The 27,761-nt window shown below is 39.4% G+C and overlaps 2 protein-coding genes across 14 annotated transcripts in view; one reads left to right on the top strand and one right to left on the bottom strand.

Moving 5' to 3' along the window:
• The window catches only part of ARAP2 (ArfGAP with RhoGAP domain, ankyrin repeat and PH domain 2), a 585,721-nt gene that overhangs the window by 287,129 nt on the left and 270,831 nt on the right, over positions 1 to 27,761 (bottom strand). The window lies entirely within an intron of this gene.
• DTHD1 (death domain containing 1) overlaps positions 1 to 27,761 on the top strand; it is a 118,103-nt gene that overhangs the window by 57,581 nt on the left and 32,761 nt on the right. The window contains exon 8 of one of the 3 annotated variants that reach the window (XM_086406197.1): positions 20,357 to 20,850. The exons of the other annotated variants lie outside the window; for them this stretch is intronic. Coding sequence (XP_086262323.1) covers positions 20,357 to 20,476 — 120 coding nt within the window. The 3' untranslated portion in view covers positions 20,477 to 20,850. Of the gene's footprint in view, positions 1 to 20,356; positions 20,851 to 27,761 lie in introns of those variants that run through there. 3 annotated transcript variants of the gene reach the window in all.

Genomic DNA, 27,761 nt, shown 5'->3' with positions numbered 1-27,761 from the left:
ACTCGAGAAAAATTTCAAGGTGGTTATGGTAATTTATCTGAGCTTTATAAGTATGTAGAAATTTGGCCACTGGAAATGAAGAAAACCTATGTTAGGCTGAGGAAATGGAATAAATTTGACTGGGGACTGTAGGCATAGTTTAGCAGGAATTCAGAATTCATATAATAAGCATTATAATAATTTATAAAGTACCAAAGATCTTTCAAGTGTTTTCCCTTCATTGCATCATTAAATTCTCATAAAAATCACACGAGGCATTATCATTTTATCGGAAACTTAGGCCCAGAAATTTTAGGCAAGTTGTCCATGGACCAAAAACTAATAAGTGTCAGAATTGGGATTCTGACCCAGAAAATCTGCTTCACACATGGGCAACCACAGAGTACTATTGCCTCTTGAGCAGGTAACACAAGAATTTTTATTCAAGGATGCAAGATGGATTTTAGGACACTCAGGTTCTCCCTGCAAGTTGTAAGACAATTTCATGTATAACATGCTTTAGTGTAGAGGTGACAGGACATGGATTCTGGTCATTGGCACTGAAAATAGCCATTTGCATGGGCCCAGAGACATTAACTCTACTTGCTGGTTTCAGAGAGACTTCCTGAGGTTCTTAAGAGCCATGAGTAAGGTAGCTGACTGTAGCAAAACCACTGATACAGAAAATGACATTTTAAGAAAGGTATAGCATCTTCCCTTGTGGCTCAGAGGTTAAAGCATCTGCCTCCAGTGTGGGAGGCCTGGGTTTGATCCTTGGGTCAGGAAGATCCCTTGGAGAAGGAAATGGTAACCCACTCCAGTATTCTGGAGAATCTCATGGACGGAGAAGCCTGGTAGGCTATAGTCCACGGGGTCGCAAAGAGTCGGACACGACTGAGCGACTTCACTTACTTACTTATTTATAGCTAGAGAGGTGTATATTCACTATCCATTGTTCATTTTCATTTCCACTTAGGGTCCGTGCCTTTGCTTCTCCCTGTGTTTGGGGGTCTCTTCCCTCCGATAGTCACATCAGTTCAGTTCAGTTCAGTCATTCAGTTGTGTCTGACTCTTTGAGAACCCATGGACTGCAGCACATCAGCCTTCCCTGTCTATCACCAACTCCCGGAGCTTACTCAAACTCATGTCCATCCCATTCTCCTCCCACCTTCAATCTTTCCTAGCATCAGGATATTTTCCAATGAGTCAGTTCTTTGCATCAGGTGGCCAAATTATTGGAGGTTCAGCTTTAGCATCAGTCCTTCCAATGAATATTCAGAATTGATTTCCTTTAGGATTGACTGGTTGGATATCCTTGCAGTCCAGGGAACTCTCAAGAGTCTTCTCTAACACCACACTTCAAAAGAATCAATTCTTCAGTGCTGAGCTTTCTTTATAGTCTAACTCTCACACCCAAACATGACTACTGGAAAAACCATAGCTTTAATGAGATAGACATTGGTTGGCAAAGTAGTGTCTCAGCTTTTTGATATGCTGTCAAGGTTGGTCATAGCTTTTCTTCCAAGGAGCAAGTGTCTTTTAATTTCATGGCTGATTTCACCTTCTGCAGTGATTTTGGAGCCCCCCAAAATAACGTCTCTCACTGTTTCCATTGTTTCCCCATCTGTTTGCCATGAAGTAATGGGACCAGACGCCATGATCTTAGTTTTCTGAATGTTGAATTTTAAGCCAGCTTTTCACTCTCCTCTTTCACTTTCATCAGTTCAGTTCAGTCATTCAGTCGTGTCCGACTCCTTGCGACCCCATGAATCACAGCACGCCAGGCCTCCCTGTCCATCACCAGCTCCCGAAGTTGACTCAAACTCACGTCCATCGAGTTGGTGATGCCATCCAGCCATCTCATCCTCTGTCATCCCCTTCTCCTCCTGCCCCCAATCCCTCCCAGCATCAGAGTCTTTTCCAATGAGTCAACTCTTCGCATGAGGTGGCCAAAGTACTGGAGTTTCAGCTTTAGCATCATTCCTTCCAAAGAACACCCAGGGCTGATCTCCTTTAGAATGGACTGGTTGGATCTCCTTGCAGTCCAAGGGACTCTCAAGAGTCTTCTCCAACACCACAGTTCAAAAGCATCAATTCTTTGGTGCTCAGCTTTCTTCACAGTCCAACTCTCACATCAAGAGGCTCTTTAGTTCTTCTTCACTTTCTACCATAAGTGTGGTGTCATCTGTATATCCGAGGTTACTGATATTTCTCCTGGCAAACTTGATTCCAGTTTGTGCTTCATCCAGCCTGGTATTTCTCATGATGTAGTCTGCATATAAGTTAAATAAGCAGGGTGAATATATGCAGCCTTGATGTACTCCTTTCTTGATTTGGAGCCAGTCTGTTGTTTCATCTAAGGTTTTAACTGTTGCTTCCTGACCTGCATACAGATTTCTCAGGAGGCAGGTAAGGTAGACTGGTATAGCTGATTCTTCTTATTTAGGTCTTAGCTCAGACATCACCTCCTTATCTATATTCCTCCATCTCCTTATCTCAAGGTGCTCTTTAATTAGTGAACCTTTTAAAACTTACTTCATAACACTTATCATTAATTGAAATTATTATATTTATTTATTATTATATTTATTTATTTCTACTTGCAATTGCTTCTTGAGAGAGCAAGGTCCATGTTCTTGCTCTAGCATTAGTGATTAGAAAAATGCCTCTCACACTGTAGGCACTCTAAATATTTGTGACTGGTTGAATGAGGGGAAGTCTACAGAGTCCCTTAGCTTCTACTAAAGTTTAGGAATTACTGACTTAATGGAATACTTGAGTACTCCCATATCAGTGATTTATAGGCTGTGTTCAAACACTTGGCAGGTAGGCCAAGGGGTTGATTTGGATCAATGTTGAGGATTTGAGAGCAGAGAAAGGATTCATCAGGGGTGCACTCTAGACACTTTGATTTAGCACTTTACTTCCTAAGATCATTATGTTGTTCTAATGCTATGGGGTAACAAAGAGGGAGACAAGTAAGGGAGGCTGTTGGGATTCTCTGACAGGATTTGGCCAGAGTTTCAGAAAATGAAAAGAAAGGCTCTTATGTGAGACAGGAGAACTTGAGGTACAAAATGTGACCCAAATTCAGCTTTCAATTTGCCGTGATTTCTCTGTAGCCCAACTTCATGAATTAATTAGTCAAATTAGCCAAGCTAGAAAATTAAGAGGTTTATACAGGATTTTTCTCAATGAAAGTCCATTTAGAGATTGTCCAGATCTTTTGTATGAGCTCTTCCTTCGCTTTAATTCTAGAACAACTTCTCCACCTGTTTGCCTGAGCAATTCCTACTGGCTATCCCTTACAACTCTGCTGAAGTGTGACTTCTCTCTGGAAGCCTTCCCCTACCTCCTTCTCTACCAAGTTAGGTGCTCCTGGCATGTGTTTCCACGACATTCTATGCTTTCCCTATCACTGGAGTTGTTATTATATTTTATTATAATTACTTGCTTTCCAATAGACAAGTGTTTCTCAATCTCTTTTCTCTTCCTAAGGGATCTTCAGACTGTATAACTGTTTATGTATTGTATGTGTGTGTGTGTGTGTGTGTATATATATATTATATTAAAACTTTAAGGTTTTTTGTCTTACCTAACAACAAATTTTCTCTCCTTAAGAGTGATGTTACCTCGGTTGGGAATGAGTATAATCAACCATGCAGATGCGTCCACTACTCTGCTCAAATTTGGATTGTCAGTGCTATGTTTATAGTACACATTTGATAATTATTTACCTGGAGAAGGCAATGGCAACCCACTCCAGTACTCTTGCCTGGGAAATCCCATGGACAGAGGAGCTTGGCAGGCTACAGCTCATGGGGTCGGGAAAGGGTCAGACACAACTTAGTAACTAAATAATTAGATAAATGAGATAATTTTTCAAATCCTAAAATTGTCCAACCTTGAAATTAATCATCTTGAGACTATATTGTCATGTTAAAAAATACATTTTAAATGTCTGCTGCCTTTCTTATATAAACACATAGCAAGTATGCCATCTGTCTTTTTTTCCCTCCTAGATAGATCTGTATAGGGATTTCCAGATTCACTCTTTTGACCTTTTCTCACGGTATAGCCTGGCAGGCTACAGACCACAGGATTGCAAAGAGTCAGACACAACTGAGCATCCATGCAAACTAACTCTTTACAAGTAAGTTTCTTGGCATTGAGAAAGAATCTGTGGCTGGAAAATTATTTCCCTCATTTAAAACTAACATATCTAAATGGGAATTGAAACCGTGACCTCTATTTCTGTGAGAACAGACTTCTTCCATAAAGTTCAGAATTTAAAAAAATTCCATCTCAGCTAGACAGTACTAGGATGTGCTATTTTTCAGGAATGGAAGTAGCCGCATTATATGGAGCTTGGCATTAATGCATATTACAATACACATACGTTTATAGATGTGGCATAAATTAGGTGAAAACATCTGTCAAAATTCAAAGTGTTTTCCACAGAGAAGGCAAGCAGTAAATATTCATATCTATGTATATAGATATAAACACGCACATATTGGCATACAAATAATTATAATGTATGACCTTAATGTACTACCTCTGTTTTCCAACAATGTGAATATATCACCCATTACTTCATGCTTGTGAGTATCTCTGTTTATCTTATTCTTCAGCCTCCATATTCCATTCATTCATATTTTAATTCGTCCAACACACATCTTTTGTCTCCTGGGCCATGCATACTGTGGTGTTCCAATATATATGGTCTCATTCTTCCCTTGCATCTCTACAGACTACTCTCAGATCAGAGTGTAGAGTGAGCCTTTAAACCATCAGTCAGATCACCTCCTGCCTCTGCTCCAAACACTGCAGTGACTTTCGGTTTCATTCAGAGTAAAAGATTCTATATGAACTTGCCCCCTTGACACTAAGACTTTTGTTTCCTCTTTACTTACTTAACTATTGTCACAACGGCTCTCTGACTATTTTTGGAACTTGCTGCTAATGCATAGGCTTTAGGTCTTTGTATTAGTGGTTCCCCCTGCCTGGAATACTCTTCCAACCATTAGATACCTACATGGATAACACCTTCATCTCCTCCTTCAGTTTGATCAAATTTCAGCTTCTCCCTGAGGCCCACCTTGATTCTATTTCTTATTGCAGTCAGTTCCTATCCATACAATTTGACACTCCTGATCCTTCTGAAATTGCCCTGATATTTTTCTTTCCTCTAAAGCAGTGCTACTTTCAAACATCTATTTCCTCATGTATTATGTTTATTGTAGGAGCACCTCCACTCCACAGCCAGGACATAAGGTCCTTGAAGGTAGATGTCTTTATCTGTTTTGTTCACTGATGAATCACAAGGAATTATTATAGGATAGTATCTGGCATCAGAGAAGACAATGGCACCCCACTCCAGTACTCTTGCCTGGAAAATCCCATGGACGGAGGAGCCTGGTAGGCTCCAGTCCATGGGGTCGCCAAGAGTTGGGCACAACTGAGCGACTTCACTTTAACTTTTCACTTTCATGCATTGGAGAAGGAAATGGCAACCCACTCCAGTGTTCTTGCCTGGAGAATCCCAGGGATGGAGGAGCCTGGTGGGCTGCCATCTTTGGGGTTGCACAGAGTCGGACACGACTGAAGCGACTTAGCAGCAGCAGCAGCAGCAGCAACATCTGGCATATGTTAAGTCCTCAAGAAATGTTTGTTGCATGGGTGAATTCATAAATAGAGCTTTCATTCAAAATACCAGAAGTGTAAAGAAGAAAGAAGCAACAAGAAGAAAACTAAATTAGCATCAGAGAGTTGACAGAATTGGCAGTGGCTGCTTATGGATAAGATGGACAGTAAGGGCTTCACTGTGGAGGTGTCCTTTGGGCTGAAGAGTCACAGTGACAAGAAGTCTGTGTGCTGTGTGGTCAGGAATGCACCCAGGCTGACAAACAGCAGGTATCAAAATGGCAGTGGGCATGAGCTTCTTATCAAGGACTAGAAGGAAGACTACTACAGTGAATGCACACATGAGGGACAGAGAAAGGGCCTGAGGTTTGAAAGTTAAAGAGGGTCCTAATGATAGTTGGCATTTCAATATGATCTTCTGAAAATAGTCACATAATCAATATATGTGTGAAAATGTATGGCTGAAAAAGGTGATTTATTTCCAAGTTTTTCTTAAGATGTGCTTCAAACTTCTTCCTTTTATAAATACTCAAGCCAGTTCAGTTCACATGATGTCTATTCGTGCTTTGGTGGAAACCAGGAGAGTTTCAAAGAAGTGTCAAAGGTTTTTAGGTGGCAGGAAGTAGTGTGCGTCTGTGCTTCTGAAATCACGTCATGTAGATGTCTGTCTGTGCAGTTCCGTTATTTGCACCAGCTTGAGTTGTGGCTGCCTTTGAGTGGTGACTCTTCCTGTCTGCTCAGAGGCTTTGCTTTGAAGGAGAGAAAGGCTCCAGGTGGCTGCTTCTGCAGGACTGTATTCAAAGTCGCAGTCATACCTAACCTTCATATTTACGTAAGCCAGCCGTTGACCCAAGTTTTACTTAGCCTGAACTTCCTCTTTTTTTTAAATTTTTTTAAAATGAACTCCTGACATGTGATTTCTAGTAAATAATGGTACTGCATCAACCCTTACTTTCTCACCACATAAAATAACTTGCTGTGTCAAAGGGAGGAAGCATGCAGAGGCTGGTGCAACATTCAGTTCTTCAGAATCACCACTTTCTTACCATTTAGGACTTTCCTTAGCATCTCCCTGCCCTGCAAAGGCTGACTTTCTTTGCTGTATGATTTTTTTTCCCCCAACAATATGACTACTAAAAAACGACCTTGATTAAATAAATGAGATGTTTCCACTGTTGAAAATGTTTATATTCACAGGTACTACAGTTCTATCCAGGCTTTTTAGTTGTAACAATTTATAAAATTATATTACGTTTCAACAATGAAATGGAACTTTTAATGCTACTGGTAAGAAAGCAGATTAAAAAAAAATTTAAAAAAAAGATAACCTGTGAGAGAAATCAGAGTTGTGTGTGATGGGGGGGGATGGTAAATTTAAAATAGTAATTTAAAAATTTTTGATAACTTAGTCTCATGTTTTCTGTACTAATTATAATACTGTACTGCTTCATATTCCACCCCTACCAATTATAGAAAAAAAACACTAGAATCTTGGTAAGTAGACACATCATGTCAATGTCTTTATCCTCTGAAAGTTTTAAAAGCCTTCTCACTCTTCCCAGTGTTTCAATGCCAGCGTCCTGGGTGCTGCCTAAACATGCCTTCCCAGCCTGTAGCCTAACCTTCCTCTAAGCCATCAGAATGACCTTCAAAGAGAATTTTGCCCAGGTCACTGAAAAAAGAACTTTATATTGTACATGACACACAAAAGGGAGGGAATGAGCGAAACTGGTTTAGTCAGCAACAGGATCCTAATGTTTTGGAAAGTGCTTTGCCCACCAGTTTAATCAGAAGAGAATAATTGCCTTTGCTTTTACTTCTCCTTCCTCTTCTCTTCCCCTCCCTTTCCTTGTCCCTGTCCTCTCTTCACCTCATCTCTCCCATCTCTTCCCCTCGCTCTTCCCCTTTCTCTGTCTCCCCTCCGCCTTCCTCCTTAACCCTCTGTCCTTAAAAGGAAAGGTTTTCTCTGCTCAGTGGGCAGTACAACTAAACCAAGAATTGCGCAGTGTTTGGCCATATGGTTTTCAATAATTCTTTCATAAAGGAAGCACATACATTCCCGCCTGTCTGGAAAAATGTAACAAAAATAGGTTAATTGATATATTTGGATTTATTCTGTTAAAACTGTAACATTTAATAAGTAAAAAATGATGTTCATTAATTCAAACAATTTTCTAGGTCCTGAACTGTACTGTGGCTCAGCAGTAAAGATTCCATCTGAAATGCAGGAGTCACAGGCGGTATGGCTTCAATCCATAGTTCAGGAAGATCCTCTGGAGGAGGGTATGGCAACCCACTCCAGTATTCTTGCCTGGAGAATCCCATTCACAGAGGAGCCTGGCGGGCTACAGTCCATAGAGTGGCAAAGAGTCAGACATGACTGAAGCGACTTAGTGCGTGCGTGCACACACACACACACACATATAAAATGAAGGGCTTAAAAAATGAATACAGGTCAGTCCTAACTTTCAAGGAAATTATGGTCCAGTGAAGGAAATAAAGCATAAACACTTTAAAAGTTATAAAACAATGCAAAATATAAATAATAATTGAATACAATAATACAGTAATATCCCAAGACAGGAAGTGATGATAAATTGCAAATAAGTGACTGAGATGGTAAGTGCTAGGACAATTTCAGAGAATTTCCAGTAGACTGAGGTGACTTGGGGACATTTCACAGAGCAAGATAGTTGTAGGGAATGTTTAGGTTCTGGAGAGGAAGAGAGAAACAGGCAGTGTGTTCCACGTGAGAGGGATGGCATGGGCTGAAACTTACAAGTATCAAAGCACAAGGTGTGTTTCAAGAAAAGACAATGAACAGAACAGCATGGCTTGAGTGAAAGATTTGGAAAAGTCATATTAATAAGTTGGGGAACTATCATAGAGGGATTTGAATGCCCTATTTAGTTCATCCAAATGTCTCTGTGAAACTGTTACGGAGGAATCTTTTTGTCAAAATTTGTCAAAAGAATGTGATTGATTTCATCATAGAGAGATCATGTAGAAAGGAGAGATTCAAACCATACATCCTTAGGATATGAGTAAACAGCAAAATCTCTTAGCCACTGGATTCTTGGAATGAGTCTGGCCATACTGAGGATAGAGAAGTAGGTATCTAACTAGTCATCATTGAGCTTATCTTTCGTCCTATAAGTAGTGGCTAGTGATTGGAAAATTTTAACCAGGACGGTGACGTGATCAAATTTTGTTGACTTATTACTGTGACAACCTATAGGTATATATTAGAAAGAGATGAGTTTCAGCAACAGTAAAATAGAAATCTAATGAGGCAGCCTTTGGACTAGATGGTGACAGGCTGATGCTCAGATCATGGCAGCAAGGATGGCAAATGGAGAGCAGGGTTGGAGCAACTGGACTTGGTGATGGAGTGAATATGTTTGGGGATGGGAGGCAGATGACACTGGGAGATGGACAAAGTTGTGGAGTGGGCTCTTCTAGGGTGGCTCTTAGGACACTGGATTGAGCTGCTGTCCTTTGACACAACTTCATGTTTCATTGACTTTAGTTTGGGAATGTGTTCAAACTTCCATTTCATCTCCGTTCCCTCTAACGTCTCATCCAGTAGATCACTGCAACTTTCTATGTGAAGCCCTATCACCAGTCCCCTTTTCTGTCAATACTTCTAGGCTACATGAGTGATAGGCAGTTTTTCTCAAAAATAAATATGATTTTATCTTTTCTCCTAAAACATCTCAATTGGTACTTTCTATCTATTGATCAAAGTCCAAGCCACTTACCCATATATAAGACCCTTAACAAACACCCACAACTTACCCTTGCAACTCTTCATATTACATTTACCCAAAAAAACATTTTTGCTTCACTTCCACTTAAGCTCTCACTTTTTCACACAGTATTGTATTAATTGCCTCATGGCTCTTCCCAAAGTTTGTCCCTGTGAGCACTGACTCCACACTTAGCTCTATTATCATCTCTTTAGAAGAAGCTCTTAAATTTTCCAGGCAGAATAAGGTACTACACAGTAGCTAGAACCAAAGAACTTTGAACATGTACTAACTATGGTCTGTTATTAATTTAATTTATATAATAATAAAAGTAATGATAATATAGCTGATATTTGTTGTTCTTGGATAGTAACTTGGTAAAACACTTACACATATTAAACCATTTACTGAAACAGTGGTTGAAGAACCTGAGATATAGAGAGGTTTGAGAACCCAAGTTGGTCTGAGTCCAATGATGGCATTCACAACCCCTCTACCCAGGGACTCCTTTTGTGTTAGAGCTCCTCAGACCTAGGAGAATAGCTCATTCAATCCTTTAATCCCATCTCTAATATACATTCAATAATGTTTTGTTGCACTATCAAAGGATAGATGAATGCATGCTGGGGAAATTGATAAAACAATTAAAGGTGGAGTCTTAATAGCTGACCAAAGCTTTACCTGCTTCCTTTCCCAGCTAACAGTTACATTTAGCAGAAGCCTTTTGTGCCTACAAAGGAATGACTAATGTGGGGATTTCACACACTGGCCACAGATGGGAGGAAGATGTTTGTAAGCTCTCTAGGCCTTTCCCAGCACATTCACATCATCACCCCTTTCTGTTGGAAAGGTTATTTCCATCTAGAAGCAGGAAAAAACAAGCCAGGAAATTAAAAAAAAAAAAAAATCTGTTAGAATATTCCAGAGAATTTTGTTCAGAGTTGAACAGGAACTTTGACAGATATTTGTGCCTGAAAAAAAACTTGGGATTATAATTTAAAAGTGAAACAATGAAGAGACAAGGTGAAAGCTTATACAAGTTCTAATAGTGCTGTTTATCTTTGATTCGTTGAGTTGTTTTTAAAATCAATATGGTCTCCCACATAGCTGCATTTATGCATCAAAAGCATCTGCTTTGGCCAGAACTGCTTTGAATAGTGAGCAAGCTTTTAAGCATATTCACAATAGTTAACACTGATGGAGTACTTGGTAAATTCCAGGTACGTTTGAAGTGTTCAATGTGCATTAAGTCTATCTTCACCGCAACCCCACATACTACGTCTAATGCCTCACCCTTCGGTAGATAAAAATATCAATCTGGAGATACTAATTTATATATTATCTATTCCAGACTGCTCTTGATGACTTTCCTTTACTGATTCCACATGTCTTCCATTTTGTTGTTCAGTTGCTAAGTTGTGTCCAATTCTTTGCAACCCCATGGACTGCAGCATACCAGGCTCCTCTGTCCTCCACGCCCTTCTGCAGTTTGTTCAAATTCATGTCCATTGAGTGCATGGTGCTGTCTGTATTTCCTGAGTTATCCAGGACCTTACTTTACTTTATGCCTGCAGTCATCCCTAAGACTTCTTCCTTCTCCCTGTGCCAGCTCTTTTGATCATTTAGGGTCTTTTGGATTGGTCTATCTAGATTCCTGGGTCCTCAGGTTGTCTTCTTTTGTGATTGACTCCTTCAAAGGTTGAAAGATAATCAATTCCTTCCTCTGGAGAAAGTCATACTCAAATTGAAGCCTTAAATAGAGTCATTTTCTAAGAAGTAATTTTAAAAAACAATGAGGAAACAAAAGTTTGGCTGCAGTAAAAAGTGTAGAGTTTTAAAACTAAAAAAGATCTGAATGAAACAAAATGGACATTTCTAATATTGGTAACAGCCTGATTTCATTTCCGAAGATCTTAATTTCTAGATTATCTCCAAGTGAGACCACTCTGGGTCAGTTCTTTTAGCTCTAAACTCAGTTTCTACTTTTTTCCCACAGTAGTCTTACTTCTCTGTAGGCTTATTAGGATCTTCAGATCTTTCTATGTAGAAGCCCTTCCTTTCACTGTGTGGACCAAGCCTTGAGGAAGTTCTACACTGTGCGGTAAAAATGTTAACTGTGATGAAAACAATAACAGGATATTTATTGACTGATGCTTGTGTCTTTTAATCTGTTTCCCTCTCTCTCTCTCTCTCTCTCTCTCTCTTTATATATATATATATATATATATATTTAAAGGTGTGAGTGTGTGGAAATTTTCAGAAACACACGAAAATAGAGGAACTACAATGAAACTACATGGACTCATCACTTTACTTGTAATTCTGTTTGTTTCTCTAAGGGTAAGGATTTTTTAACAAACAATGGCAAAACCCAATAGAATTAGTTCAGTTCAGTTCAGTCGCTAGGTCGTGTCCGACTCTTTGCACCCCATGAATCACAGCACGCCAGGCCTCCCTGTCCATCACCAACTCCCGGAGTTCACTCAGACTCATGTCCATTGAGTCAGTGATGCCATCCAGCCATCTCATCCTCTGTCGTCCCCTTCTCCTCCTGCCCCTGATCCCTCCCAGCATCAGAGTCTTTTCCAATGAGTCAACTCTTCGCATGAGGTGGCCAAAGTACTGGAGTTTCAGCTTTAGCATCATTCCTTCCAAAGAAATATCAGGGCTGATCTCCTTCAGAATGGACTGGTTGGATCTCCTTGCAGTCCAAGGGACTCTCAAGAGTCTTCTCCAACACCATAGTTCAAAAGCATCAATTCTTCGGCTCTCAGCCTTCTTCACAGTCCAACTCTCACATCCATACCTGACCACTGGAAAAACCATAGCCTTGACTAGATGGACCTTAGTTGGCAAAGTAATGTCTCTCCTTTTGAATATGCTATCTAGGTTGGTCATGACTTTCCTTCCAAGGATTAAGCGTCTTTTAATTTCATGGCTGCAATCACCATCTGCAGTGATTTTGGAGCCCCCCAAAATAAAGTCTGACACTGTTTCCACTGTTTCCCCATCTATTTCCCATGAAGTGATGGGACCGGATGCCATGATCTTCATTTTCTGAATGTTGAGCTTTAAGTCAACTTTTTCACTCTCCACTTTCACTTTCATCAAGAGGCTTTTTAGTTCCTCTTCACTTTCTGCCATAAGGGTGGTGTCATCTGCATAGAATTAGTAGTTATTACTAATAGTATCTACTACCCAACCCATGTTATATATTTACCTACTGACTCACGTTCCTCCTTTTACTATTAATTTGTTCAAAAAACAAGTTCTGAAAAGTATCCATCCATACATTGCACTTGGCTTGTGAGTCTCCTCCTCCATTTTTTGAATTCTCAGTGTAGGTGACATCCTTTACAGACATCACCTTAATCTAGCCTCAGAGCATACTTCAGAGGTAGGAGCCATCGTCTCTGTTTCACCAATTTGAGATTTTAGCAAGAGTTTAGATGACTTGCCTCGACTTGCATAATCTCACAGGGCAGAGGCTGTGTGAAGGCCCAGTTTTCAAAATCATTCCTATCTCATGCTCTTACATTTCCCTCATTCCTTACACAAGCTGGGTCTTCTGTTTCCTTTTGTCTGCCACTTTTGTCACTACATCATATTTCCTCTCATATCTTTTGCCCCTTTCAATGTATTTGGCAACTCTGGATCTTTCAGGAAGCTAGGGTGCTTGAATCTTTTGCTGAAGCTAATAGAGCAACCTTAGTCTCATAAGGTGGTTTCCTTTGTTATCTGGAATTTTAAGCTCTTGAGGCAGAAGCAGATTTCTCTATCATCTTGGTTTCACATACACAGTGACTTCTGAACAGCCTAGTAGGTTCCTCTGTTCTATCCACATAGATAGGTCATAGCTCCTCATTTTCAGAGCAGAGTCACTGCTATCCTTTTAGCATGATGAAAGCTCTGGCTTTCTCTGGCTCAGGTTATGAGTTCACATTTTTTAACTTTTTGTTGCTGACCTATCACTCAGATACCCTCAAAATGTTCTTTATGGTTTTAAAAGAACAAAAATACTTTCCATGCATGTTTACAGTAAAAGATGGTAAAAGGTAAGATTACTGGCAAATAAAAGTCAATGCTCAGTTACATTTTCCCCAAATTTCAGAATTCTAAGTACTTTATTTTTAGAACAATAACATAACAGCTTTGAATAAAATGGATTCACATAGTGAGGCAGTTATTTTATTTTTAATTCTTTTGAATCCCTGATTCACTCAGTAGATCTTAGATTGGTGCTTACATGTTTTTAGCTCTCTCAAATACCTGCAGAGTTAACAAGCAGAGAGCAACTCTCAGGCTCAGAGATCTTGGCTGGCAAGATAATAATATTGTTTTAACTGTATTTTTTTTTAAGATTTCCATGTGTTTATACAAGTTAAATGGTATTTCCACTTATGCCTGAAATACGATTTTTTAAATGTATTTGTGTAGGTAAAAAAGTAATTTTAAAGAAAAATGTTAAGTAATAGCTATTATCTTGAGTACTTATTATATACAATGATCTTCTCAAAGTTATATGATGTAGCGAAAGATTTCTTTTAAGGGCACTATGAAGCAGATACTATATATCATCATGTCAGATTCATGAATGAGGCAAATGGGACACAAACCTGTAAGATCACAAGGTTGATATCATTAGGAATTGATTTGTTTCCCTCTTTCTAATACTGCTTCCAAATCCAGAGCAGTGATGATATTTGTGACTGGTGAGCTTAATACAAGAGGTACTAGAATGGCCAAGGGAAAGCCTAGTCTCACATCCTTCCCTTTATATACACAGGTTATAAATAAAGGATCCATAGTCTTACAAATTTTAGCTTTAGTATTACATCTGCTACTTAGTATGTATGTTTTTGGTCAAATTATTTAATCTCTCTAAGCTTCAGTTTTCTAGGGAACCCTCCTCTACTGTTGGTGGGAATGTAAGTCGGTGGGAATGTAAGTTGGTGGGAATTTAAGTGGTGCAGCCACTGTGGAAAACAGTGTAGAAGTTTCTCAGAAAACTGAAAAAGAGAATTACCTCCTGATTCAGCAGTCCTACTCCTGGGTATATGAAAGTGAAAATGAAAGTGAAGTCACTCAGTCGTGTCTGACTCTTTGCGACCCCGTGGATTGTAGCCCACCAGGCTCCTCCATCCATGGAATTCTCCAGGCAAGAATACTGGAGTGGGTTGCCATTTCCTTCTCCAGGGGATCTTCCTGACCCAGGGATCGAACCCAGGTCTCCCGCATTGCAGGCAGACGCTTTAACCTCTGAGCCACCAGGGAAGCCCTGGGCACATAGTTGGATAAAACTCTAATTCAAAAAAGATAAGTGCACCTTTATGTTCATAGCAGCACTATTTACAATACCAAAAACAAGAAAACAACCTAAATGTTGATGGACAAATGAATGGATAAAGATATGGTTCATGTATACAACAGAATACTACTCAGCCACAAATATAATGAGATAATATTCTTTGTAGCTCCATGGATCCAACTGGAGATTATCATACTCAGTGAAATAAGTCAGAAAGAGAAAGACGAATAATATATGTTATCACTTATATGTGGAATCTAAATTATGACACAAATGAACTTATCTTCAAAGCAGAAACAAACTCATGGATGTAGAGAAAAGACGAGTGGTTGCCAGGGGAAGAAGTGTTTGGAGGTGGGTTGGAGTGGGAGGTTGGTGTTAGCAGATATAAGCTATTACATAGAGACTGGATAAATAGCAATGTCCTACCATATAACACAGGGAACTATATTTAGTATTCTAGGATAAACCATAGTAGAAAAGAATAGAAGAAAAATGTATACCCTGAAGAAGGGAATGGCTACCCACTCCAGTATTTCTGCCTGGAGAATCCCATAGACAGAGGAGCCTGGTGGGCTACAGTCCATGGGGTCACAAAGAGTCAGACACAACTAAGTGACTAACACACGCACATATACATATAACTGAATCACTTTGCTGTAGAGCAAAGATTAACAATGTAAATCAACTATATCTCAATTAAAAAAATAAACTTCAGTCTTCTCATTTGTAAAGTAAGTATAACAATTACCTTACAAAGTTACAGATATACTAGACTCCACCAAGGTTATGTAATATATTTTCAGTTATTAAAGTTATTACTGGTACATGATAAGTAATTAAAATTGTAGCTAATATCATTATCTGGAGGAAATAATATTAATGTTTAACTCAGGACTTTAATTGGAATTCTTTAAGACAGGGCTTTGGACAGAACTGGAATTCAAGATTAGTCCCATGTTACCTTGGAGAAGTTACATCTGTGAAAGGGGAATGACAAATTTTCAAATGTGGTTTGGAATGAAATAATATAGTTACACATTTAGCCCAATTGTTGCCACCAGTCCTGCTTGGTATTCTCTGAGCTTCCTGAATCTGTGATTTGGTGTCTGATATTAATCTGGGAAACTCTCACCCATTATTGTTTCAAATACTTCTGTTTCTTTCTCTTTTTCTGGAATTCCTATTGCACACAGGTTTTCATAGTCATTTCACAGTTCTTAGATGTTCCGTTTTTATGTTTTTTCTCTTGATTTTCAGTTTGGGGTTTTCTGTTTAGATATCCTCAAGCTCAAATTCTTTCCATGGCCATGGCCATGTCCATATACTAAAAATCCTAAAGTCATTCTTCCTTACTCTTACATGTTTTGATCTCTAGCATATCTATTTGGTTCTTTCCGAGACTTTCCACCTCTCTGTTTACATTGCACATCTGTTCTTATATGCCATTCACTTTTACACGAGAGCCTTTAGCATATTAATCGTAGTTTTAAAAAATTCCTATCTGATAATTCTCATAGTACTGCTATATCTGAGTCTAGTTCTGATGTTGACTTGGTCTCTTCAAACTGCTTTTTGTCATTTAGGCTATCTTGTAATTGCTTCTCTTGATAGCTGAACACGATGTACTGGGTAAGCGGAACTACTATAAATAGACCTTTAGTGACGTGGTGGTAAGCGTGAGGGAAGGCAAGTGTTCTACAGGTCTGTGACTTGGTCTCAGTCTTCAGTGAGCCTGTGTCTCCTTCCCATCCACCTTTGGTGGGACAGGATGGCTAGAGGGACCTGAAGTTGGCTATTCCCCTTCCCATAGGTCAGTTACACCCTGATAAAACACCAGCAAATTAAGCTTTGGTTAAATAGTTTCTTCTGAGGGCAGGCCTTCTACAGACAGAGTACTCTGGGATATTTCAAAAGGCTTCCTTTCCTCTCTCCCTGCAGGAACCACAATGGGATTTTTCTCAGATATTCACTATAAGAACCTGGTTGAGTTCCTGGAAGTAAAATTCACAGAAGTGTGGGAAATTTCCCCATGCCTGGGTGCTCCTGGAGTCTTCTCCTGGAGCTCCTGGACTTGTCTGCTCTGCGCCTCCAGGAATTTGTTGATTACAATTCAGGTTTCCTTACCCTGGGCCTAGTTCCTGCGGTTGTTTGTGCTGTGGGTTTCTGCTCTGGTTAGTTGTGATTCTCAGTAGCTCCTTGTCAGTCTCTTCAAATCTGACTAAGAGGTTTGCCCCTGTGACCTTATTTCTCTGACAAATTTAAAGACAGTTGTTGATTATTCAGCTTGTTCTGCTTTTCACTGTTTAGGACAGAATGGCAACTTCTGGCCTCTCACATGCCTAACTGGAAACTGAAAATCTAGCCTAGTTCTTCATGCCAGTAGGTCCTCACTCAGTGCTACTATAAGCTCTTATTTGATTTGTATTATGTTGGACCCATAACTGAAGCACAGAGATTTTATGCTAACATTAATATTTTATATCAGATTACTTCTTTGATCAAGATTCTATCTAATGTATTTATAATATAAAATCTCTAACAGTTTTATAGAAGTCATACATTATGAAGTTTGAGACTCTACAGTTTATTACTATGATGTGATAAATGAACTCAAGTTAAGCAAATGGCCGCTATTACTTAGTTGAAGAGGCCGCTATATGAAATAAATAAAGAATAAAGTAAGCAATTAAAACTTGTATGTAGCTATGGTATCTTAAAGGCTTTTGGCAAAATCCATGCTAAAAATACACAAAAATATACTAATTACATATATTCCCTTGATTTATTATTCATTCCACTTCCACTTTTATATCTTCTGACTACAAAATAAATGACCTATTTATCAGAAAAGTCTACAAGAAGTGTCTGGGGATAGGAGAAGTATGACGGTTAAGGCTGGATGGAGGAGTTGTTGCCACAAGATATTATCATAATTACCTGTGAAAATGTCTCCATGAATAACTGCCTTAAGGCAAATGATAAAAATGCTAATATCAGCATCACATTTTTTTTGTTGGATGTGTAATGCTGCCCTTTAGCTATAATTCTCTGTGGCATCCATGTTAGATGGTACTTAAAGTATCAGAAACTTTTTAGCATGTTACTTTACACAAAAATTGGTTCTTCAGTAGAGATTCCAAGAACTAGTGTGTGTGTGTTACTTGCTCAGTCATGTCTGACTCTTTGCAAACCCCGTGGACTGTAGCCAACCAGACTCCTCTGTCCATGGAATTTTCCAGGTAAGAATACTGGAGTGGGTTGCGATTTCCTTCTCCATGGGGCTTCCCGACCACAGCTCTCCTGCATTGCAGGCAGACTCTTTACTGTCTGAGCCACCAGGGAAGCCCCCAAGAAATAGTAGGCATGTAGAAATTAAAGAAGAAAAGTCTATAACTTGTTATTTCTATAGCCACCAAATAGCAATAGTAAGATCTTCATGACCCAGATAACCATGATGGTGTGATCACTCACCTAGAGCCAGACATCCTGGAATGTGAAGTCAAGTGGGCCTTAGGAAGCATCAGTACGAACAAACCTAGTGAAGGTGATGGAATTCCAGTTGAGCTATTTTTGAAATCCTAAAAGATTATGCTGTGAAAGTGCTGCACTCAGTATGCCAGAAAATTTGGAAAACTCAGCAGTGGCCACAGGACTGGAAAAGGTCAGTTTCCACTCCAATCCCAAAGAAAGGCAATGCCAAAGAACGTTGAAACTACTGTACAATTGCACTCATCTCATACGCTAGCAAAGTAATGCTCAAAATTCTCCAAGCCAGCATTCAACAGTACATGAACTATGAACTTCCAGATGTTCAAGCTGTATTTAGATAAGGCAGAGGAACCAGAGATCAAATTGCCACCATCTGTTGGATCATCAATAAAACAAGAGGATTCCAGAAAACATCTACTTCTGCTTTATTGACTACACCAAAGTCTTTGACTATGTAGATCACAACCAACTATAAAATTCTGAAAGAGATGGGAATACCAGACCACCTTTCCTGCCTCCTGAGAAATCTGTATGCAGGTCAAGAAGCAACAGTTTAAACTGGATGTGGAACAACAGACTGGTTCGAAATTGGGAATGGCATACATCAAGGCTGTATATTGTCACCATGCTTATTTAATGTATATGCAGAGTACATCATTCAAAATGTCAGACTGGATAAAGCAGAAGATGTATTAAGATTTCCAGGAGAAATATCAATAACCTCAGATAAGCAGATGACAACTACCCTTAAGGCAGAAAGCAAAGAACTAAAGAGCCTCTTGATGAAAGTGAAAGAGGAGAGTGAAAAAGCTAGCTTAAAACTCAACATTCAAAAAACTAAGATCATGGCATCCAGTCCCATCACTTCATACAAATAGATGTGGGGAAACAGTGAGAGACTTTATTTTGGGGGGCTCCAAAATCACTGCAGATGGTGATTGCAGCCATGAAATTAAAAGATGCTTGCTCCTTGGAAGAAAAGTTATGACCAACCTTGACAGCATATTGAAAACCAGAGACATTACTTTGCTGACAAAGGTCCATCTAGTCAAAGCTATGGTTTTTCCAGTAGTCATGTATGGATGTGAGAGTTCAACTATAAAGAAAGCTGAGCACTGAAGAATTGATTCTTTTGAACTGTGATGTTGGAGAAGACTCTTGAGAGTCCCTTGGACTTCTAGGAGACAAACCAGTCCATCCTAAAGGAAATCAGTCCTGAATAGTCATCAGAAGGACTGATGCTGAAGCTGAAGCTCCAATACTTTGGCCACCTGATGCAAGGAACTGACTCATTGGAAAAGACCCTGATGCTGGGAATGATTGAAGGCAGGAGGAGAAGGGGACACAGAGAAATTGGTTGGGTGGCATCACTGACTTGATGGACATGAGTTTGAGCAAGCTCCAGGAGTTGGTGATAGACAGGGAAGCCTGGCATGCTGCAGTCCATGGGGTCAGAAAGAGTTAGAAATAACTGAGCAACTGAACTGAATTGAATTATTGTAGGTATCCTTGAAGTTAGTGACCACGCATGTTATAATTGGGGGCTTCCCAGGTGGCGCTACTGGTAAAGAACCTGCCTGCCAATGCAGGAGACATAAGAGACATGGGTTCAGTCCTTGGGTTTGGAAGATCCCCTGGAGGAAGGCATGGCAACCTACTCCAGTATTCTTGCCTGGAGAGTCCCATAGACAGAGGAGCCTGGCAGGCTACAGTCCATAGGGTTGCAAAGAGTTGGACACGACTGAAGCAACTTAGCATGCAAATAACTGGGTCAGTGTACCATACACCTGAAACTAACACAGCATTGTCAATCAAATACAAAGTAAAATTAAAAAAAAAACAAAAAAATAGGATATTACTTTAGGCACAAAAGATGTCATTTCATGTCACTCTTTCCATTTTTCACTTCAAAATATGTTTTATTATAGTAAGGATTTATAATTTTCCTGACTTCTTTTTTACTTTCAGTTTGGTTTTATGGGTTATCATGGTGAACCTGCAGAAATTTCACCCAACAACTTTGTTGAATTCCCTAATTTTACCCATATTTGTTATTTTAAGCTGGAATGGAAGGCACAGTGATGATATGATGTTACTAAACAAATCAGTGCTGAACCCAACCTATAATGGCTGTTTCCACTGCTTTATTTTTCACTCTAGTCTTTTTGGTGTATGTTCCTAGATCCCCTGGAAAAGGAAATGGTTACCCACTCTAGTATTCTTGCCTGGAGAATTCCATGGACAGAGGAGCCTGGCAGGCTGCAGTCCATGGGGTCACAAAGAGTCGGACACAACTGAGTGACTAAACACTTCACTTAACGCACTCCTACCATGAGGTTACCTTACTTAACTATGGCACCATCCTAAGATTCCTGAAAGCCTATAATAAGGGCGAGTCCTGACCAAGATTGAAACTCTGAGCTTCTTTCTATCAGAAACTCGATAGTCTGCAGCTGCTGAACCCAGGTGGGCTATGAGACCGCAGGGAAAGGGGTTGTCTCCAATACCATTATGTCATGAAACACTTAACTTGTGTCTCACTATATATAAAGTTATAGGATTTACCTTATTTACAAATGGATCTTTTAAAATTAATTTTTATTGGAGTAGAGTTGCTTTATAATATTGCATTAATTTCTACTGTATAGCAAAATAAATCAACTGTATGTATACATATATCCTCTCTTTTTTAGATTTCCTTCACATCTAGGTCACCACAGAGCACTGAGTATGGAGCTCCCTGTGCTATATGTAGGTTCTCATTATTTATTTCATACATAGTATCAGTAGTGTATATATGTCAATCCCAGTCCCCCAGTTCATCCCACTGCCCTTCCTTTTGGTATCCATTTGTTTGGTCACTACATCAGTGTCTCTGTTTCTGCTTTGCAAATAAGATCATCCATACCATTTTCTAGATTTCACATACACGTGTTAATATAGGATATTTGCCTTTCTCTTCAAATGGATCTTTGGACAGTCATTTATTGTATTGTAATCTGAGAGGTATCAAAACATTTCTGATACAAAATGAGACTCTAGTTCTATCAAGAATTGTGTGACAAAATTAAGTGACTTACTGAGCACACACTCTGTACAAGGAATTCAATGAATCTATTCCATTTTATTTCATCTAAAGTATGTTACACATTGTATTTCATATAAAGTTCACTACACATCTAGGAAGGAGACAATATGATGACAGAAATTTTAAAGTTTAGGGAACCAAGTCATGAATTGACTCAGGGGTCAACAACTGATAGAATGAAGTTTAGACTCAGTCTTACCCAAGAGCCCTCAGGCTCAAGCAGCCTTGTATTAAGGAAAGCATATATTTTGGAGTTCATCAGAGTGGTATTGAGCCCACAGTTCCCTCACTCTGAAGTCTCAGCCACAAGGCCTCACTACTTTTAAGCCTTGATAGTCTCTTTCATCCAAGAGGAAAAGAGTAAGAACTCCTCATCTTCCTCACAGCATTTTGGGGAAAGATAGACGAGATAACCCAGAAGAACACACTTTGTAAATAACTCTGAAGCAGGCTCAGTTTTGACAGTTTCAGACAAGCCTGATAAATAAGTGCTGAGATTCATCCAACTCATAAGAGTATTTGCATAGAAGCTGAAGTGATTCCTGGAGTAAGAAATTAAACTGTATTCACTGCTGAGTCTGAAATAACTGAATATGAGATATGACTTGACAGAGTTCTATTTGCAGGGGACTCAGAGTATGTTTGCCCTCCCTACACACATATTTATATATATTAGAATATAAATAATTTTTTATTAAAGACATCTAAATATATACCAAATATTCTATGTTAAATGTGTCACATATTAAAATATATTTAAAGCATACAGGCCATCAGATGTTGAGAACAGAGTACTATAATTATTAATGAAATCTGATTCTCAGTTCAGCCCCTTGTCCTAAGGGGAATGATTTTAATTTAAAAACAGAAGACATATTTAATTGAGTCCTGTGACACAACAGGGCAAAGTTCATATTACTGTAATGTCACGTAACCCAAGGGGTAGGGAGACGCTTACTTCATTCTATCACATTTTACCACACAATTTACACACCAGGAGAGCTCAGAGTGGTCACTGATGGAGAACTGCTTTGCTCAGGAGAAAAGTAGGAGAGATGATGGGCTTCATGTGGAGCAGGTTAGAATGGTATCACTGCTGAAGGATCCAGCAGAATGGTAGTGGGGTTGCAACAGAACAAACCCATGGTAACCACTGATATGGAATAACTGTGCTTACGTGAAACCTTGGGAGCAAAAGCGTGGCGTGGGTAGAACACTCATGGCACTACTTGGGATATGCACAGGAAGGGGAACTGCTGTGCCCACAAAAAGGGCTTTGATGGTTGTGTCGCCTGGCTGACCACTGTGCTGAACCTGGGGGAACGTGTGGATACCAAGAAAGGAAAGCCCATAAGACTGCCAGAAATACCTGGATGGGACTTTGCCAGAGTTGGAGTTTCTATGTACGCACCAGAGTTAAGTCATCTGTGCAACTCCTATGAAGCAACTAAAAATTAATTTATTACTGTACCTCTATAGCATTGGTTGTGTAAGAAGCAATCAGAATCTCACTTTGGCCCTGACATGATATTAGAAATCTCCATCATTTCTTGGATAAAGATATGTGTTTCATTCTTCCATGCACTGCTGGGATACATTTGGAATGCTAGGTGATAACTGATGTTAAGTCCAACTCAATGGTGCTTTTCTAACTGGAGCCACCATACTTCGGAATAAGAACCATCTGTGTTACAAATTTGGCCTTATCTGAGACCAATTCAAAGTATGAACTTAATTTTTGCCTTTTTCTTAAGATTCATTTTCATGAATGCTATGGTTTGAGAACACAGCCTTATTTTCTCAGTGAGTAGAAGACAAAGCCCCTTGATGAGAGTGTTGGGCAAGGGTGAGGTAGAAGTCTTGCAAAGAGTGGTAAATGTGTGCAATAATTTCTGTAAGCAATGGTGGAAGAGGTCTTCAGAGACATATAAAAATCTTGTTGAGCAGTCCCAGTCCCCATCTGAAACAACAGACTTTAAATTTGTGGTGATAACAATCTTCATAATTGTCCACTGAGAATCCCCAAAGCTATGAAGAATTGAGGCTTGAGGGTATGGTGTAGTCACCCTGTGGTAAATAGAAGCACTGATATAAAAGAAAACACAGAAAATGATACAATAGGACCTACCAATATACAACTGTAAAGAAATTTAACAATGGTTAAAGAAGACAGCTTAAGTCATACAAGTAAACTTTGTTTAAGACTTCATGAAGTGGATAGTCTCCTTTCAAAGAACTACAAAATGGGGCAAAAGGTAAGAAACCTTTATAAGATAAGAAAAAGAGCAAGAATGAGACAAATAGAAAATATCCGATTCGCTGGGGCCACAAAGTCACCCTTGATGGGCGTGAGAAGGCTGGACTGGGCTTGGCCTTTATGGACTGGCCGACTGGATACACTGCATGTCTGGTCAAGCAGAACATTTATGAGGACATGAATGTTTTCTACGTTTTGCTTTGCTGATGTGGCATCCTGGGAAGGAGTGTGGATTCTTCTTGGGCCTACAGATTTATTTCAACAGAGGCACTGTCCTGTAGGGAAAGAGATCATGACACTGAGAGCTCCAGTTGGCCTCTGGGTCTCCATGTTTCACGGCTTCTGTGCTCATATCCATTCTGTGGTTCTGAAGAAGCAAAGAAAGACAGCTCTTGGGCATCATGGAACTAGAGGAACCAGAGAAAGTGGAAGTGCTGCAGCCTGAGGAACATTTCGAGCAGTTTCTGTTTCCAGTCATCAGTGAGGTGCAGGAGGCTATTGTGCCTCGCACTGGCGTGCACAGAAAAGCATATGACATAATAGGATCAGGCTGTAGGAAATGGGCAATAAATTCTTCCAACAAAACACAGGTGGAAAGCCTTGGGAAAAGCACTCTGAATTATTTTCAAAATCAATGGAGTCAAGGGCAGAGTGACCAAAAGGTGCAAGAAGGAGAAGGCAAAGGAGATTGCAAAGATGACAGAGACAGATGTTGGCTGACCTAGTCAGGCAGGTAAAGAAAAGCAATTGTTGTGAAGGAAGGTCAGCCATTTATGTCTAACGGATTCTGGTCAAGCAGTGGAGATTGGCTGAGACCCTGAAGAAGCTGAAATCATAGAATCTTTTGTTTCCTTATTTTCTGTCTACACACTGTCCTCACTTACACTAATGTCCTGCTATGGTCTGTGGTTAATGACCTCAATATGAGTTGTAACTAACTGTTAAATAATTTTGTTTGAGGAAGTAACTTTTGTTTGGAAAATGCCCTCACATATGAGAATTGGTGATAAAGGCTCTTGCAGGAGTAAGAGAAGCTGCAAGCCTTCTGTAAGGAATCTCGCAGTAGCTACATTTGTTTCTGGGCTTTCAGTTATTTCTAAATCTCGAGGTGCTTTGCTCTTTCTTGTGTGACCAGCTAGCTCCCAGGAATATTGAGTATGTGCTGTGCTGTGTGGCTCATGGGACTCAGAGCTGGAATTCTGTAGTTCTGGAGGTGTCTGCCAAAGGAGCGGTGCTATTTCTGAAACATGATTTCACGCAGCAACTGCTAAAGAAGCTGTGCAGGGGACCAGACTCTTACAGGGTGTGTGAATATGGTTGACTTGGCTAAGACTGATGAATCAGAAAAGGGGTAGAGGATGGTATTGTCTGTGTTTTGGGACTTTAATTTCTGTGTAAGACCTAAGAAGGAGATATGTATTTTGTTGAAAATTTAAATTTTGTGTGGCACACTATCTGATGTAATCAGTCTGGTCATTTTGTTTTGATAGCCTAACTCAGCTTTTTTGACATGGTGGTTTCCATGTCAAAGGATGGAAGAGTCCTTGTCAAGATCTCAATAGGAGATGAGCTCTTGGCATTCTGTTCAAGTTGATATTATACCTGGATGCATTTCAGGGGATTCTGGACATAAAATAAAAGAGGTATTTGCAAAGGCCCTTGAGAGGCTAGGGAAGGAAAGTGAAGACTATCTGCAATGGGCCCTAACCTGGACAGGAAACAGGTATCTTCAATGTTCCATAAATCACCCAACAATAAGTTCATTTGAGTAGCCAACCTGACAATTATTTGAAGTCAAAACTTTACCATGAGGGGAAATATTATTATGGTAATAAAAGTAATTATTTTATTGACAATAAAAGGATACAAAAATTACCAAAAGTCTAACTGGGGAGGGAAAACAAACATATACAAGTAATGGTATGAGTGGCATTGATGACAGCACAAGACATTAAGAGATAAATTGACTGATGGTACATAAATTCTCAAATAAGAAACCAGGAACCAGAGTAGTTGATAAAAGAGGTGGAAATGATCAGTGGTCTTGAAAACATGGTAGGATATGAAGGAAGAGATCATTCAAGTCAAGAGAAAGTATCACATAAGTTAAATAGTTCTTACTACCCTATGTGTACGTGTCAATACCATATAAAGCATGGTAAAGAATTAATATAGGAACAAGGTACTTTATTGGCCCTCAAAGAGATGATAGTCTAATACGCAGAGCCCAGACTGATCATGGCTGGTTTCTGGAGTGGTGAAAAGATACAATGAAGGGAAACTTTTAGGTGCATCACTAAAAATAATGTTGGATAAAATAAAGGATGTGCTCAAGTTAATATTTTTGTTGTTGCACACAAAAGACCAAGTTGGTATAAGCTCAATTAAAAATGTTTCCTACGTTTTAAAAATTCAGTAATGGGGTTGTACTTAAGGAACATGGAAACAATAGACTTAAAAGCAGGGGCCTGTAAGACTCAAGACACAATACCCCTTCCAGGTGTAAGTGACTGTTTTTAGTTCCAATCTTTTAAAAACACTTCCAAGTCAATGAGAGCTGTGTTGTAACAAGACATAGTTGTATATATTTGAATTATTTATACTTGTATACTGATGGCATATAGTGAAGAAAAAACTGCCGCATAAACCCTACTGCACCCTTCTACAAGGTATGTGTGTAAAACTGAAAACTTGAGAGTCAGGTTTAGATTTGCTAGACAGCCTTACTGAGAAGTAACATATTGAAAGTGGCATTTTAGAAAGTTTATTTGGCAAAATAAAGTCTACAGTATTAATGTAAGAGCAAGTTACCTGAGAGGAATAACAAACTTTCTCTAGCAAATAGTTGACCCTTAGGGGATGCAACAGAATAGCATTTGTTGATGTGAAGAAGAGAAGAGAGATAAGTAGGGAAAAATCAGAGTCAATCCTGCCAATGAAGGCATCCAGATAACCCTGTGTAGACACAGAATCTGTGGGAGCGGACACTGTAGGACAAGCACTGGCTTCCCTGCTTGGCTTGGAGCTGACCCTGAGCACCAGTGACATTTTAAAGGTGGTATGCAAGGCAAAAATAGTGCACAGAAAAAAAAAAAATGGAATGAAAAGAAAAAAGAAAGAAAGAAGGGGAGGGAAGGAATAAGAAGGGTGTTTGAAAATCCCTGAATGATGAGAATATATGGGAGACCAGCATACTGCCTGGAAGTATAAAAGACCCAAGATTTCCCATGCATCCACAATTCACTGCTTCTGCAGTTGGGTTCCAGATAAAGAACATGGCTTGAATTTTCACATATTTCAAAAAATACACATACTTGACCACCAGAATCACTTTCAGTGCATCAAGTTGCTTCGAGCCATCTGTGAAGAAAGAATGACTGGAGGGGTGGGTGGTAAATTGTTTACACACAATAAAGAAAAAATCCAATGTGTACCTCTTGTCCTAGACTCAGTCCAGGCCATATGTCCATTGGTGGGAACGACAGAATCTGCTGCATGATTTAAACTGGCATTTCTCAATTTTTTTGGAGACGATTAAGTGCAAAGTTAATGCCTCAAAAATCTGTGCACTTCTTTTGAAATACTACAGTATCAGTACTCTTGGATTTATATTTTTCTTATGTTGATTCTTAATCTCCTCCCATTAAAACTTCTTATTGTAAGTTTTTTTTTTTAAATTTCAGGTGTACAGCATTAGAATTCAATATGTGTATACATTACACAGTGATCACCACTACAAGTCTAGTTACCATTCGTCTTTGTACAGTTCACCTCCATCACCCATTTCACTAACCCCTCCAGCCCCCTTCTCCTCTAGAAACCACAATTCTGATACCTGGATCTGAGTTTGCTTTGGGTTTATTTTATTTATTCCTTTGGGTTTTTCTTTTGAGATTGGACATATAAATGAAATCATATGGTATTTGTCTTTCTCCATCTGATTTATTTCACTTAGCATAATACCTTTGAAATTCATCCAAGTTGTCACAAGTGGGAGAATTTCATTCTTTTTTATGGCTGAGTAGTATTTCACTCTGTTCTTGGGTTTCCCTGGTGGCTTGGATGGTAAAGAATCTGCATGCAATGTGGGAGACCTGGGTTCGATCCTTGGGTTGGGAAGATCCCCTGGAGGAGGGCATGGGAATCCACTCCAGTATTCTTGCCTAGAGAATCCCCACAGACAGAGGAGCCTGGTGGGCTACAGTCCAAGGGGTCTCAAAGAGTTAGACACAACTAAGTGTC

Source organism: Bos grunniens, chromosome 6 (genome assembly GCF_055505025.1).
Source record: "Bos grunniens cultivar Pamir isolate PY7600 chromosome 6, Bosgru_T2T1.0, whole genome shotgun sequence".
Classification (NCBI taxonomy): Eukaryota; Metazoa; Chordata; class Mammalia; order Artiodactyla; family Bovidae; genus Bos; species Bos grunniens.
The sequence above is the reverse complement of the archived record's forward strand: the minus strand, read 5'-3'. Positions and strand labels throughout refer to the sequence as shown.